Here is a 15,183-nt window from a genome sequence, read left to right as displayed (position 1 = left end):
TTGCTCCTGCTAATCTCCAGGTAACTGCAGTGTTGCAGAGGCAAGTCTGAGCTGCAGAAACGGCCTGAATAGGAAGGCCCAGGCATCTGTTGCAGGAAGAGCAGTCTGAAAATGCACCTGGGTTTGGGACTCAGGAAGGTCTACAGCTGGAGCTCTATTTGATCAGTATCAAATATTTCAGAGACCGTAATTACAAAAGAAAATAGCCTGCATTAAATCTCAAAAAGGTTACTGTGAAATATTTTGCCATTGTGAAGGGCTTCACTTTTTATTTTCTCAATTTTAAAATGCCCTTGAAACCAACATCTTCCTACAGCCAGGGTCTCCTTTTGAGTAAATGGCATTTTCTGATGAAAAATGTTCTAAGCAAACATAAAATTATTAGAAAATGTGACCAGCTCTAGTTGCTGCTCTGGACCAAGAGCATACCAACAGGTCCCTTTCTCGGAGGGCAGCCGGAAGAGGAAAGTTTCCTGGTGTTTTTTTTGGTTTTTGGAGGGGTTTTTTATTTGTTGATTGAACAAGTCATTTGCTGCTCAGAAGTTACTAGTAAGAGTTCACAGGCAAGGCACCCGAAATGGTCACATGAACTAATTAATCAAGTGAAATAATAAAGGAAGGTGAAGACAGGTCGTAATGGGTAGACTCATTTCAGTTCCTTTCCAGGATCCTACAAAAATCTGAAGAAATGGGAGAAACAGATATATTTGTGTGTAGTGTTGGGATGGGAGCAACATTCTACAGGCCCATATAATACCATAGCTAGTGGTTTATCAAGGTGTTCGCTGACCCTCCAGAATGGAAAGGAGCCTTGAAACAATGTGTATATGTGGACCACTCTGCTTTAACATGTAAAAATTTATTGAGTAATTTGGTGAATCAGGTACTGCCTGCATTTTCATGTCTGTCTCCTTTCTTAGTTAGAGAGGGTCTCCACAGATTTGATGTGATGAGGGAAGTTGGCATAACAAGGATTTGCAGTACCCTAGTCTGCTACCAGATTCCATGCCAATCATTGTCTTCAAGGCTCAGGTCGCCTAACTGCTTCCAGATATTACTTTTTCTGCAGCTTCTACTTAAGTGTTTTCAGAAGTGCCACTGTTAGGTGTCATCTTAAAAGTTCTTTTCCTCTTGCATGCAAGCAAGCATTTGGCCTTCATGAGATGTTTACTTATTTCATGTTTCAGTTTTGTGGGTTACTGTTGGCTACCAACAACATTTGCTCCTTGCATAACTGTGGCACAGCAGCTTCTTGGAGCTACTGGAGCCCATTGTCCATCGGACCACTCCTCGGGGGCACAGGGAACTGTGGCTTGGGATTCCCAGCCTTCTGACTGAAATCCAACAGGTCAACCCCTCTGGCATTCCAGTGTTACATAGAAGAGTAGAAATCAACAGTTGTGACAGAATATTCCTAGGATCATCCTTCCCACAGGGATGTTGGTAGACTTTGCCTTAACCATATATGCCAGAAGATCCCGAGTTAAGAAAACAGTGCAGTAGTTCATACTGACTTTTTCTTCAGGGGTGGACCACCAAACACTGGAATAGAAATTTTGCTCCTGTCCTTATTCTAAACAGGAGTTGTAACTATCACCCCGGAGATGGGGTGGGGTACACAACAGCTGGTGGGATTCGAGAGACATGCCAAGGGGTACACACCAGCTGGTGGTGAAGGTGACAGGACACTGGATCTAGGATGTTTCTCATCCCATCCAGATTGGCAGGTTAGCATCTGTAGCTGATGATATTCACTGTTCCTCAAAAGGGCTTAGGAGCAGGAGGAAAATGCCCTTTTTACTGTGCCATGGCCCAAGGAATTTGCACCTTCCATGAGAGCAACAGAGCACTGCACAGCTGGGAGACAGCCTGTGATCTGCAGCCAACCCAAATGAGGACACAGATAAAGAAGGAGGGAATGATGTGCAGAACCAGACCTTCACTGTGAGAGATGAGGAGGATTTTCTACCAAACCCAAGGGACTGTGCAGACCTTGCTGCCACACAGGGAAGTGTGGATGGAGGCCTGGAGAAAGAGGAAGGTCCTGCCCTACCTAGACATTGGGAATGGGGGTGATTTTTCTGCAGACCATTTTATTTTAACATTTCATGTGAGATTTTCTTGTTTGACTAGTCCATCTCTGCTAAGCACAGCTGGGGACACCCCCAAACCCACTTGTTTTGGCCCAAGGAGGTGGTTGAGCACAATGCTGGTGACCCTATTCATGCTTTAGAGACCTCTGAGAGTCAGCCTCTTTGAGTTCTGACTGCTTGCTGACTGTCCAGCAGTATTTTTGCATGCATGCCACTTCCTTTATGTCAGTGTAGCAAGTTGTACCTATGTTCTTTCTGGTCTCAAAGATGGTCACTTCCTTGATGAGGCTGTTACTCTGTCACAGCTTTTAAGTTGCTAATAACCAAAGCACTTCAGTAATAACACAAGCTGTTTCTTCATGAATCTGTTTTTGAAAGAAAATCTATATTACTTAGACTGCATATTGGCTCATTTAAGCATTTGTTTATTTATTGTGATCAGTCTTGCCTCTTGGGTATGTCTCAAATTAGTAGAAAATAATGAATGTGCTGGGACTATAGTAGATGAGATCCTGCCCAGTTTGGAGTTCCCCAGTACAAGAGCCAGTTGTGTAGCTGGAGTGAGTCCAGTGGAGGCCACCAAGCTGGTTGGGGGCTGAAGCACAGGGCATTGAGCAGGAGGCCAGAGTGGAGACCTTCAGAAGTGTCTGCAAACCTGAGTTATTCTATGGTCCTAAATGCAGACCACATCTCTAATTCCTAGAGATTTCAGATGACAGGATGACTCCAGAGAGTTGGTAGACCACTCAGATGAGCTGCCAGTCCCTGGAAGGCAGTAATGACTCTACTGAGGCTTATCTAAACACACAGAGGAAACCATAGCCAACAAGACCTGCCTTCCTAGTGTCTGGGTCCTTTCTGCTGCAAAATAGTGGGCAACATGCTGCTAAGGATGTGTCAGTACCACTTCTGTGCACAACCATCAGCTTTTCCCCACCCAATGCTAGCAAAAGATGCACTGGGCAAAGGTAGCAGGGAGAAAAAAAGCAGCGAACAGCTGACCCAAAAGCATTTAGCAGGGAAGCAGCAAAGCCTAGCTCTTATGATCTGTTGTACATTTTGTAGATGATTATTGATGAGTATCGTTGGGGTTTTTTTTTCTGTTGAAATCCACTGCAGCATTCCTCTTGGCGGAGAACAAGTCAGCTGATTTCCCTGTGTCTTTCTATTCAGTATTTCACATACACATATATGTGTTATGTGGATATGTATGTGCACATGTACATGTATATATGTATGTATATGTATTTATACACCTGTATGTGTATGTATGCACATGTATGTGTACATCTATGGCACTGACTAAGAAGTGGCATCAGTCTGAAAGAGGGGGCATGCCTCTGAGTTGTCTGGAAGGACAAATGGAATCTATAAGGTATGCAAATACCTGACCCTGTGTTGGGAAGAGAAGGCCAGTGTAATCCACCTGATGCATCACTTCAAATGCTTTACTTTTGCACAAGCACAATCTGTTACTTGTCAGGAAAGTCTGTAGAGGGAGGGTTTTGTCCACAGCAAAACAGCCCACTGTAGAGTTATCGACCAAAAGAAGGTGGCCTTCATCCCAGGCACATGGCACTGTGGTTGTGTGCAATCACAGATGGGATGTAGTAAATTACAGATTTGCTCCTACCTCCCACCTCATAAAATCTGCATCCCAGAGCTGTTTCCCACCCCTCTGCTTCCTTCCACAGACAGCTATACCCTGAAATGTCTAGAACAGCCTGTCATAAGTACACATAGGCATGTCCAAAGAAGGAAGTGTGATGGCACAAAGGAGTGGCACCTACCTTCTGACCACAGCATGCAGAGCTGCCTCATGATCAATAAATATGAGACATATGTGGTCCTCACAGTATCACCATAAAATGCAATGGTGTTGGCAGCTCCTGCTTTCATTCCCTTAACACAGCTGTGATTCTGGTGTCTGCAGCACTGAGTCCTGTCCATGATGTCTGAAGCAAAACCCAATGTTCTTCGTTGTACAAGAGAAGTGGGACCATGGGCTGCAGTGACCAGACTGATGAGGAACCACACTGTGTTGGTAATGCAGCAGCTGTGGGCAAAGCCACACAGCTGGCAAAGAGCATCTTTAGTCCTGTGCTGATACAGAAAGCAGAGTTGGTGCAGGGTGCTGTAAAGGTCTGGATTAGTTTAGTTGAGAAAACTGACACTGTTCCTGTTGTGCATCTCCATCTCTGCCTCTTGTCTTGGATTTGAAGTTGGCTGAGCCCAGGACTAGCTACCTGAACCACATCTTGCACTGAAGAAACCAGGCACAAAACAAGGTCTCCTAGGTTCAGCCCTTTTGCAAATATTCACCCTGTGGTCTTGTGCTGCTAACAGGCAAGTGTAACAAACCCTCAGACTAATGAAACCTGTTCTGCAAGCTGCGTGTTATCACTGCCTGTTGTGCACTCTGACAGAAGGTCCACCACTGGTTGGAGCTTTTAGCAGCCTGAGTGCGTGTTCCCTGATGTCTAATACACTGTGCACTCTCTCTTTGTGCCCTTTCTCTGAGGGCAGTGGTTTGGTATCTTCTTCTGCTGCACTGCTCCTTACTGTGAGGTTTATAGCCACTTAATTATATTAAAGATGTCCACACCTTCTGTCAAGTGCTGTTGAATATAGTTACTAATTTAAAAAGTCCCTCAGGTTAGAAACACCCTCCAGTCAGCCATCATTGTATGCACTGATGCGGGAAGAAATTAAGGGGAGATTACAGAGGAGACACTGGTTGTTGGCTGCCTGTGAATTTCCTTTGCAGCTCACCAGGTGGCATTTCCCAAGCTGTGAAGGGTGCATGGCAGCCAGCCCAGAGAAGGTGGTTGCCACTGTCACAGGCAGGCAGGCTGGTGTCTGCCCCCCATCTGTTCCAGCCTTGGTGTAGTGATGCTTCCAAGCGGCCTTGCTATGCCCTCTTCCTTGCCTTAGCACAGAGCTCTTGAAAGCTAGCTGTATGGTGGGTGTTGCAAGGAAGAAATTAATTTCAGACTGACAGCAATAAAAGATGCTCAAGGCTAGGAAGATTCCTAAATGAAGGCACTGAGAATCAATGGAGGTATCAGGGGGTTATGAAATCCCGTCAGATGGCAGATGTAATGTGTAATTAGTCTCTGACCCAGTGCATTATTTGCCGAGACTCTCTCTGTTCCCTTGCGCTCTGAGACTTTCACAAAGAGGGGTTTTTTCTTCCCTCTCAGTGAGTCTCCAGAACTCCCCATGCATCTTTTGAGGTTAATCCACAGTGACATCCTACATTACATGATTAAGATGAAGCCTTCCAACCCTGGACTTTACAGCTCAATATTTTACCTTGTAGTAAATCTTAGTTATCACTACAGCTTGTCATCTGGTAAAGATATCCGTGGCACTTCTTTGATACCTCCCGACTGAGCCAATATGGGATGAAGTTCTCACTTCAGAAGGGGAGGGAAGCTGTAGTCTTTGGGAGACTGGCTTCTCTCTTCTCTCTCTGGTATGGCAGAGTTCTTTTGTAAACTAGACAGGATCTCCCTGTGTCCAAACACATGAGGGCAGAGCACTCTGCTACCCCAAAAGTGATGTTTATCAAAAATAAAATTGCCTTTAAGCCTGGAGAGAGCATAAATGTAGCAATCACTTCTCAATAACAGGTAAGTTTAAGGGGCAAGTTGAAGATGAACTGAATGACAGGTACGTTAACTTAACTTCAGAAAGCTGCTTTGAAAAACAAAAGCACCCAGAGTTATTTTCTTAGTGTCCCTCTATAGATAAGTAAGCTTTCAAGGTTCTATCTTTACCTGTCAGTACTTCCTCCTGACTTCTTCCAATCAATCAAGCACAGCAGATGTAGGACCCCTGTCTCTCCTCCCTGGTCACACAACCCTTCCTTTCCCAAAGGAGGGAATAACAAACAGAGGGAATAACAGAAAATACCCATCAGCAACAAGCAGCCAACAATGAATAATGATAGTCTGCAGAATGCTTTCTTAGTTCAACAACTGCTGACAACATTTCATAGTCAGTCTTGAATGGTAAGGCTATAAACAGCAGGAGTAATTGCTATAGCAATTTATGAAGATATTCCTTTATCTGACAGTGATTTCCCAATTCATACAGGTTTGTGCACTGTGGCATCACTCAGAAATACCAGCATCATCTGCGTAAGGCAGATGCACATACTGGTCTTTCTGCCAAATTTGCCTGAGCACACAATAGGAAGGTCGTGCCAGATTTGCTCTTGCTGGGGTAAGACAGGTGGGACCTGCTCTGACACAGAGCTTATATGTAGCAAGATAACATCACAGCTTATCTTTTGATACATGTGAACCAGTGGAATGCATGTCAGTCCATGGCCTGTAGTAGTTTGGAGCTGGTACTCAGAAAGCGAAAGCTGGTGGTATGGTTTCAGTTGCAGTGTGGGTCACACAGGCTGTTCTCTGTGAATGAAAGGACATGAATCTCACATGGCCGCTCAGTTTCAGAGCTGTATTTCCAGCTTAAGCAACAGGGGCTTGCAATTTCATTTACACGCAGACCCTCCTCCCTTCTGCTGCTGAAAAAGTCTAGAAATTCATCCCCCCCCAGGCGTGTTTGAAAAGCAGTTTCCTGACTTTGTCAGCCTAAGGTTTTCATCAACATCAAACAAGATCATAGGCAGCCCAAGGCATCACTTTTACCTTTGGTTTTTGCTGTTCCTCTTGCTCACAGGTATCATATGAGAGCCCAAACCATGTTTCTCTTTCTAGCTGGGCCCATCAGGATGGCAGGACTTTACACATCTCCCAAGTTGATGTGGAAAGAGGTATTGAGATGCAGTAGAGAAATTTATTTACACAGCTGGCATCTTCTAGGAGTATTCTAGGAGATGGTGAGATATATAGCACACTCAAAATCGGGGTGAGCCTCTCTTTCTTCAGAGAAGCCCTGGATGCATGCAAACCAGAAAGCTTTTTATGTTCCTTGTGTGTGTGTGAATGCACACTGATTTCTTGTGAAACCATACATCTTTGCAAGGTGTCATCTGGTCTGCTCCTCCAGCTCTGTGAGGGTCAAGCCCCTCTCTGCCATGATGGCTCCATTAGTGTGCTGGCCTGAGGATGCTGTTCCAGGACACACCACAAACCTACAAAAAAGTTTTGTTTCAGGTGCAGAGGTAAAGCACAGATCCTAAATTCTGTCTCTGCAAAAGGCTGCCTCAGTGTTTCAGCTGGGTGGAAGTTTATAGCTGTCTCCTCAGTCTGGTGTGGTGAGATGATGTGGACAGCGTTTCGAGAACCAATGTTAAGAAAGGCAGCAGCTGAAATGCTGTATCAGCTCCTTACAGCCCACTGTGGGAATTAAGAACTGGTGGTTAGCAAAATGTAAACTGCCCTTGAGGTTAGAAGAATGATTGTGGGAAACTGAGGCAGCATTATGTAACACCGTGTTGTGTGAAAAACAGCAGTAAAAACCACCACCTGCAGAGTGTGGTGAGTATGTGAGCAATAAATAGGCAAAACCTGAAGGTCAGTAGGATGTAAAAGTAAAAATGAACCTATGTAAACAGGCCATAACAAATTGGGAGCTTGCACATAGTGCAGCAGCATTTGCTCTTGACAATGCCCCCCCTTCAACAAACTGGTGTGAGTTTGTCATTCTTCTGCGTGTCACCCTGATCCCAGATGGACTGAGACCGACAGCCCACTGCAGACCAAGAACGTATTCTTGAAGGAAGAGAATCCTGCAAGGCGAACGCATCCTCCTGCATGCTGTGAGATAGCACCAGCGTACTGCTTGTGGTCCTTCTTGCATGGTCTTTCTTGCTCTCCCACCAGCTGCCCCTGCTCAGAGGCAGTTCCTCTGCTTTAGCCACATCACAGCATGTGACAACTCCAAAGCCTGAGACGAGGAAGGCTGGAGTCAAATGCTACCTCTGCAGTATTTCCTTCAAATCTCTCCTTTTATTAGAACCTTCCTGACACTGAGGAGCAAACCTGTCCCACCCAGCTTCAGAGGTCCTTGCTCAGCAGAAGCTCAGACTGCGGCACTGGTGTCAGTGGCACTTTCTAGTCTTCATGCCATGGATTTTTCTTTAGAGGATTATATCTGTTCTGCTGGCCATGCCAACACCACTCACCTGAGGAAGAGACAGGTCCCTGTTCAGCTCCTGGCTAACCCACAGGCCTGGGTAAATGCCCATGAAGTAGATATTCAGCAAACTGGACCCATACTAAGGCATGAAAGCTATCAACAGCAGCTTTATCTCCACCTTGGGCTGCAGCGAGGCCCAGGTCTACCGCCCTGGAATTCAACCCCTTTTTAAGTTCCCTGCTCACCCCCCCGGACTGCCATGCCAAGTGCCAGCCCCATGTTGCTCCTGTGTGTGCAGCACAGAGGCACATCCTCAACTTTCAGCCAGGTGATGCTCTCAGGAGTGCTCTTGCTAGGTCTTTCCCACAGTGCTGCTCCTGTTACTGTCCCTTGGGGGTTCCTGGAGACATGCAAGCCTGCACTCCCCAGTTTGGGATGCTATTTTTAAGGCTAGGTGCAAAGATCTCTATGGCATTTTTAAAGCTGCCCATCTAGAAAAGTTTCTTCAAGCTCCAGAGCTGGCTTTTGCCTCTCAGGTCAATATTCAGCCTCCACAACCATTATCAAAAATCATAAGGTTGGTTTAAAATCAACCACAAGACTGGTTTAAAAATGGCATTTAGTATTATTCTTATTGTTGGGCATGTATAATGAATGACCTTAGTGTCTTTGTATTTGCTTTCTAATTTTTTGAACTCCAGGTTAAATTCAGATCGGGACTAGGAAATGTTAGTTTCTTCCTTTTTAAATGAAAAATCTAAGATTTCTCTTCAATACTGTGTGCTCCAAAGTTCAGCCTTTGATAGAAAGAGCTAATTCCCCACAAATCATGCTGACATAGTTGCACATTACACACAGCAATCCACTTCCTTGGCTGTGTGTCAGGGCTTCTTTGGGCTGATCTGTGTGTCAGGGGCAAAGCACAGAAGCCCGTGGTGGAAGCCAAGTCCTAACTGAAATGTGTTACCTTGCCCAAATTCAAGCTCTCTGGGCACCTGTGTGTTGCAAAAGTGAATGTGTGTGCTGACAGGTCTCACTGCACATCTCACATGCCACGGCATTTAGGGCCTTCACACAGAGGTAAGGTGATGTCCTGGGAGTGCTAGCCTGAATCCCATTATCATTCGCATTTCTTGTGGTGAACCACATCCGAACACAGTTAAATCTGAGTTATTTAGCAAATGGATTAGTTGTTGTTGTGTGGTGCTCAGCTTTGGAGTCTTGGATGGGACCCATATGGCCCCCAAAGACTCCCAAGGTGGTGACGCATGAACAGGAGCCCATGCTCCCCAGCCTGGATGTCACCCACAGGCTGAGACGAGAGTTCTGCTGGCAAAGGATGAAGCTTTTGCTGGAAGGTGATCCCTCCCACCAATATGCAGCCTCCAAGGACCTCCAGCCATGCACACCCCCTACTCAGCTGACTAGCGTAGGAGTCACCACGTGGAAGGGCTGCATCTCTGCCCTGTAACAGTGCAAGACCTTGGCCTGGCTGCTGAGGAGCATGAGGCAGAGGGAGATACCCACACCTGAACATATAGGACCAGCCAGCTCTTCCAAAGCCCTCGGGATCCTGCAGGGCCCCTGTGCTGTACCTCAGATGAGACAGCCATGGCGGTGCTGTTGAAAGTGCAGCTGATGGTGATGTGCCCCATACTGCTGCACCTCCTTTTCTCCCAGTCTTTGTGCTTATTTTAGATGGAAAACAAATGGGAAAAGGCAAGGATGGGAAGCTCTTCATTTAAGTTAAATAAATAATCAGTATTTCCAGTCCTTGTCTGCTTGTTAGATAAGGGCTTTCCTAGCCTCAGACAAGGTTTCTCTCAGACAAGGCATTACTCCATTATGAACTGAGGCAAAATAAGATTTGGACTGAGATATATGTTTGACATACGTCCAGGCCTAGCGTACATGACCTTGTAGTCAGACATGTCTAGCAACACTTCACCCTTAAAAACAACCAAGAAAGAAACTTTCAGTTTTTTTCCTGAGTGGGAAGAACAGTTTGAAATGGGGCAAATGTGAACCAAAGCAGTCACAGCCACCTGATTTGCAAGGTCAAGTGAGGCAAGGACTGCAACACGCACTGCTTTGGAGAGCCTGCTGAAAGCACCACATCTAGAAACCCTGTGGATGCTCTTGAAAGAATAAGGAGGCAGAAGACTATGCCCTTGTCCCTCACCTACTCAAATGCAGATGCTGCCCACTGGGGCAAATAGAGAGTGGGGACTAACACACCCTCCCACACTTCAAAGGGAAGGGGCTTCCATGGCAGTTGCTAAAAAAAAAAAAATGTTGAAGGGGAAGAACCATAGAATTGACTTTACCTTAACAGGGCAACCTGGCCAAAAAACTGCATTTACTGGGCCCTCAGCTTTAGCAGTGGCTGAGAGCTGATGAAAATGCCTAGGAGTACATTGCTAGTCTACAGGCTTAGTTTGAAGCCCAACAAATCAACGCAAAAGAAGATCTGTCAGTGACAGTTTTTGAGTCCAGGTACAGTACGGGATGGTCCATACGGGTACTCCTCCAGGTAGCTGAATTTGGGGTACTGGAGCAAATTTCACTCAGTCTGACGCTTCACATCCATCCAAAGAAAGTGTCACACAGAGCATCAGCAGCTGTATACCATGTATTTTAATAAACCGTATAACTAGCAGAAAAATAGTTTTGGATGTGTTTGTCCTCCTCCCCCCTAAAATAAAAAAAGTCAAATTAAAACCAAAATAATGCCAACCCCAAAACAGGAGAAAAAAAACTGTCCCAGAGCAAAGCTGACACACAATACAGAATTGGAAAAAATGGTTTTTGATGACATTCTTGGGTAAAGAAATTATGTTTGTAAAACACAAGGCAGTGAGTAATAAATGCTTATTGTTTCGATCAGTTTCTCTCTCTGTATATCTACATATGTAGATACATATATATCTATGCTGGTACACCCTTGGTGGGATGAAATGGTACATCTGTAAGTCAAAAAAGATAAAAAGTTGACTGTGGGGAAGGAGTAAAGAAGAAAATAAATTTATTGTTTCAGTCAGTGAAGTAAGGGCAATGCCCAATTGCCTTACAATGTACCATTGCTTATCGATGGACATGCTTGTCTCTCCATGGATATGCTGTGTCCCTGGTCCACGGATGAGCTGTGAGATTGCAATCTGAGTGGTCTCCTTCACTGCTCTGTGTGTGAGCAGGACCCCAGAAATATATGAAGCTTCCTTCCCCTGGTTAATTCCCATGCTTTACCACGATTTTTAATTTAAAATTGATTAGTATTTCAGTTTGCATTTTTTCCCCCAGGTTTCTTGCACTGACTGCTATGCAGGTCTCCATGGTAAGGTGGAGCAACCCAGACGAGCAATATGCCACAGGAATGCGCTGTTATCACGATGTGACTGGATGGAGGAATTCATTTTACAACGGATCCCATGCTACTTCGACCTCACACTCAGTCTGTGGAGCCAAGTCATGCAGTAACCTCAGCTGTTCTGCATTGGGGTGGGCCTGTGGGTCACATCTTAATCCAAAAACAAGGAAAGGAAAGAAAAAACATTTTTTTATTTCCTTTTCTCCTTCCATGGAAACCTACCCACACAAGAAGAGTAGGCAATACCATTCTACGCTGAGGTCTCTGCTTCACTCTTAGGCAAATGAGTCCTGCGTTCAAAAAAAAAAAAGAAAACATATTCTTCCTCCTGTTGTTATATTGCTCTTTCAGAGAACCAGACACTGTCCATGCTTTCCCAGATCTCAGTGCCGTGCTTAACAAGCAAACTAAGGACAAGCTCATGCTGGCTGCAAAGTTCAGGTCACCAAGAAGGTATTAAGAGAACAGCTCAGTTTGCCAGCTGCTTGTAAACACCATATTGCAAAGAAGGCAACGTCAAAACAACCCGCCTCACACCTCCCCCAACTTCCTTCCTTTTCTTTTTTTCTTTCTCTCTTTCTTTCCTTCTTTCTTTCTTGTACGGGGGTTCATGAAGAGAAGCAAGACTTGTGCATCACAAATGGTGGAGCTACCCCCACCCCAGCCAGCTTCCCACCCTACAATAATGCACAAGCCCATCTTATCCTGTACCTGCCCCCGGAAGATGTTTGTCTCTTGATCTTTTTGGAAAATCATGCAGTCTGATCTGCTGGGAGTTCTGCAGTGCAGGTGCCGGGTGGCTGGTTCTCCCTCTTTCCTGAGGCTCATAAATGATTGTTTTTGGACAGATAGGCAATAAGAGCCACGGCAACCCCAACGTAGATGCCAGTTCCGATTGTAATGGACAGGACAGCCAGGAAGAGCGCTCGTCGGGAGCTGGAGCTTGCATGGTGGAAGTCCCCCTTGGCTACTGCTTTGTTAGTCTGCAAGATATACAACAACAACAACAACAACAACAACGCAATCTATTTATTTGTTTCTCCTGGAAATGAAAATGTGATGATCAATTATTGCCTCAAACATGATCCTGGGATATGACAGTAAACTGGTTGGAAATCAGATACTTTTTTAGCCAAATGAGGTTATTTGCACAATTAGGATGATAATGGAATCAATGGCATCTCAAGTGATACTCTGAAGTGCTTTTAAGCTTACGCATGTCCCAGGATTTAATACTATGCAGCATGATGACTCCTGAGATGGCTCAGCCTCCCTGGACAGATGGACTGTGAGCCAAGGGTATGACATCTCCCCTGCAGACACAGATACAATCCTGGTTTTGTGAGGTGGCTGGATTCCAGCCTGGGTGGGAAAGGTAACATGGGAAAATCCTTCTAAAAGTGCCACTTGCAAAAATATGTTCTTCCAAGTCAGCTGAAATGATTGATCTGTTCTTACCTGGACAAGGGCAAGAGGGGCTAAATTTCACTTTCCAGTGCAGTGCTTTTGAGCATACTGACTAGGTGGAACGACTGGCACAGGTTCAGGACCACAAAGAGGCCAGACACCACTTTGTATCTACCTTAGGCTTGAGCTTTAGTGCAGGACAAAAACCTAGGAAATCAGAGCTAAGTAGATGAACACTTACACGTACGAGCAGGGCAGTTCCCTTGATTATGAGAGGGATGACACATATGTTTAAGTGCTACTTTGAAGTGGGGCCATTGGTGTTGGAACCATGTTCTTCTCTCTTGGTGGTGCATTCAGCTGGATGTGTCAGCTGGAAGAGGAGTTTCTGTTTTGATGGTGTTAAACTGGGTTTTGTGTCTCTTGCTATGGTTCCTGTTAACTCAGAAGACTAATCCAAAGCTCTGGTAATTGTATCACATCTTCTATGTAGCTTTGAGTATCCAGGCACATGCCTTGAACCTGATCAGCGGGAGTACCCAAAGTTATTTGTCAGGCATTTTGGACCGAATACAAGAAATCTAGCAGATTTACAGCTGATTAGTACAACTGTCAATAATGAACACAGAAAGAAGAATCACAGCTGAGAGGATTGTGTCCTGTGATGATCCCACAGTCACACTCGACATCAATGGGATAATCACTGCAGAAAGCTACATATGGAGTTTGAGAAGTATTCAAATATCAGTTTTTCTAACACACCCTTCCAGGTGCCTTTGAGACCAGGATCTAAGAAAAAAGCAAAATCCCTGCTCAAAACAGGCAAAGAAAATCTAAAATTGGACAGGACTAATCTACCCATTGACAAGATCACCTAATGCCGTTTCAGTGGGTCTCAGTCTTGCAGCATGATGAAAGGTGGATGTCACACTATGGGTCACCCAGCAGACAGTTACAAATCTGTCACCTACAAAAAAGGACTTGTAGAAGCATATGAGTTCCGTAAGTTCTGAGAAAGTCTTTGTTCCCTTGTTACAATGAGTGAGGAATTTGTAATGCTTTAATTGTATTTCTCCACAAATGCTCAATTTACTGGGACACTTACTGCTTCAGTGTCATCTATTGCTCTATTTTTGTCTTTGTTTTTACTATCTTGCTTCTCAGAGCAATTTACAGCAGCCAAATGACAAGCTTCCGTGCTGAAAAAATGGCTTCTGGCCTTTCTGTCAATCACTTTATTAGGAAAACCATCTATTCTCATACACCAACCTTATTTTTTAAGCATAATGTCTTATAAATGTTTCAGGCAGAAACAATGTCAAACAATACGTATTTAAAAGAGAGAGACATTAGGCTGCAGGCAGAAGGAAAATTATCATTTCCAAACAGCAACATATAAACAACTCCCAAGTTTACACCTAGTGTCATGTCCTTCAGTTTGGGTGGGGAGGGCATCCTATCCACATTGCAAAGGATGTCCAGCCAAGCCTCTCAGCAGGATGACCAGGAATTTCATGAGCTTCTTCTCTGGGACCACCAAACACCCAAAAAAGAGCCTTTTCCAGAAAAATGCCAGGGCCTTTAGGGATCACGGACATATTTGTTAGGGTCACTTAAAAGTCTTGGCAAGGAAAGCAGAGAAACCTTTAGAAAGAGTTGGTCATTCAGCTCTCCTCAAAGGTTTTCTTCAAGCATCTGCTACTCATCATAGTGTTAATAAAAGGTTTGAACAAAGAGGCTCCTATTCACTGAAGTTAGATAGAATTTGTCAGGTGAAGGTAAATGGACAGCACTGAAGCTATTTGAGCTGCTGGATAAACTGAGGTAAACAGTTTCAACCCCCAAAATGGAGGGAAAGTTTGAAAATGCTGGAACATTTCAACTTGACATTTCTGAAATGTCATGTTATATTATGGAAAATTCTGCAACATTTTGGGTTGACCTCTTCTAAATGAAACTTTTTACAGTTTCAAACCAGTATTTTTTCACTTGCAAACAGATGGAAACTCAAAGGGAAAAGAAACCATTAACCAAAATGTCAAATAATCTGAAAACTTGACAGTATGTCTTGATTGATTCAATAAAAGAGGTCGGATCTATCCAAAATGATGTGTCGAGCGACCCAAAAGGATTCAGAAGGCTGATCTGTCAAGCACTAATAGCCTTTTTCCTGATAGGATCTTCAGCCTACTGACAAACCTGCTCCCACTGAACAGATCTTTTTCCTGATGAGCTCTGTGAGGACAGACCTTAATTTTGTGA

At 44.6% G+C, this 15,183-nt stretch overlaps 1 protein-coding gene across 1 annotated transcript in view; it reads right to left on the bottom strand.

Moving 5' to 3' along the window:
• Positions 1 to 10,761: 10,761 nt before the first annotated feature.
• SYNDIG1 (synapse differentiation inducing 1) overlaps positions 10,762 to 15,183 on the bottom strand; it is a 73,694-nt gene continuing 69,272 nt past the window's right edge. The window contains exon 4 of the mRNA XM_026846242.1: positions 10,762 to 12,497. Coding sequence (XP_026702043.1) covers positions 12,339 to 12,497 — 159 coding nt within the window. The 3' untranslated portion in view covers positions 10,762 to 12,338. The remainder of the gene's footprint in view (positions 12,498 to 15,183) is intronic.

The sequence above is a fragment of the Athene cunicularia genome (assembly GCF_003259725.1).
Source record: "Athene cunicularia isolate RWA chromosome 3 unlocalized genomic scaffold, athCun1 chr3_part1, whole genome shotgun sequence".
Taxonomy (NCBI): Eukaryota; Metazoa; Chordata; class Aves; order Strigiformes; family Strigidae; genus Athene; species Athene cunicularia.
The sequence above is the reverse complement of the archived record's forward strand: the minus strand, read 5'-3'. Positions and strand labels throughout refer to the sequence as shown.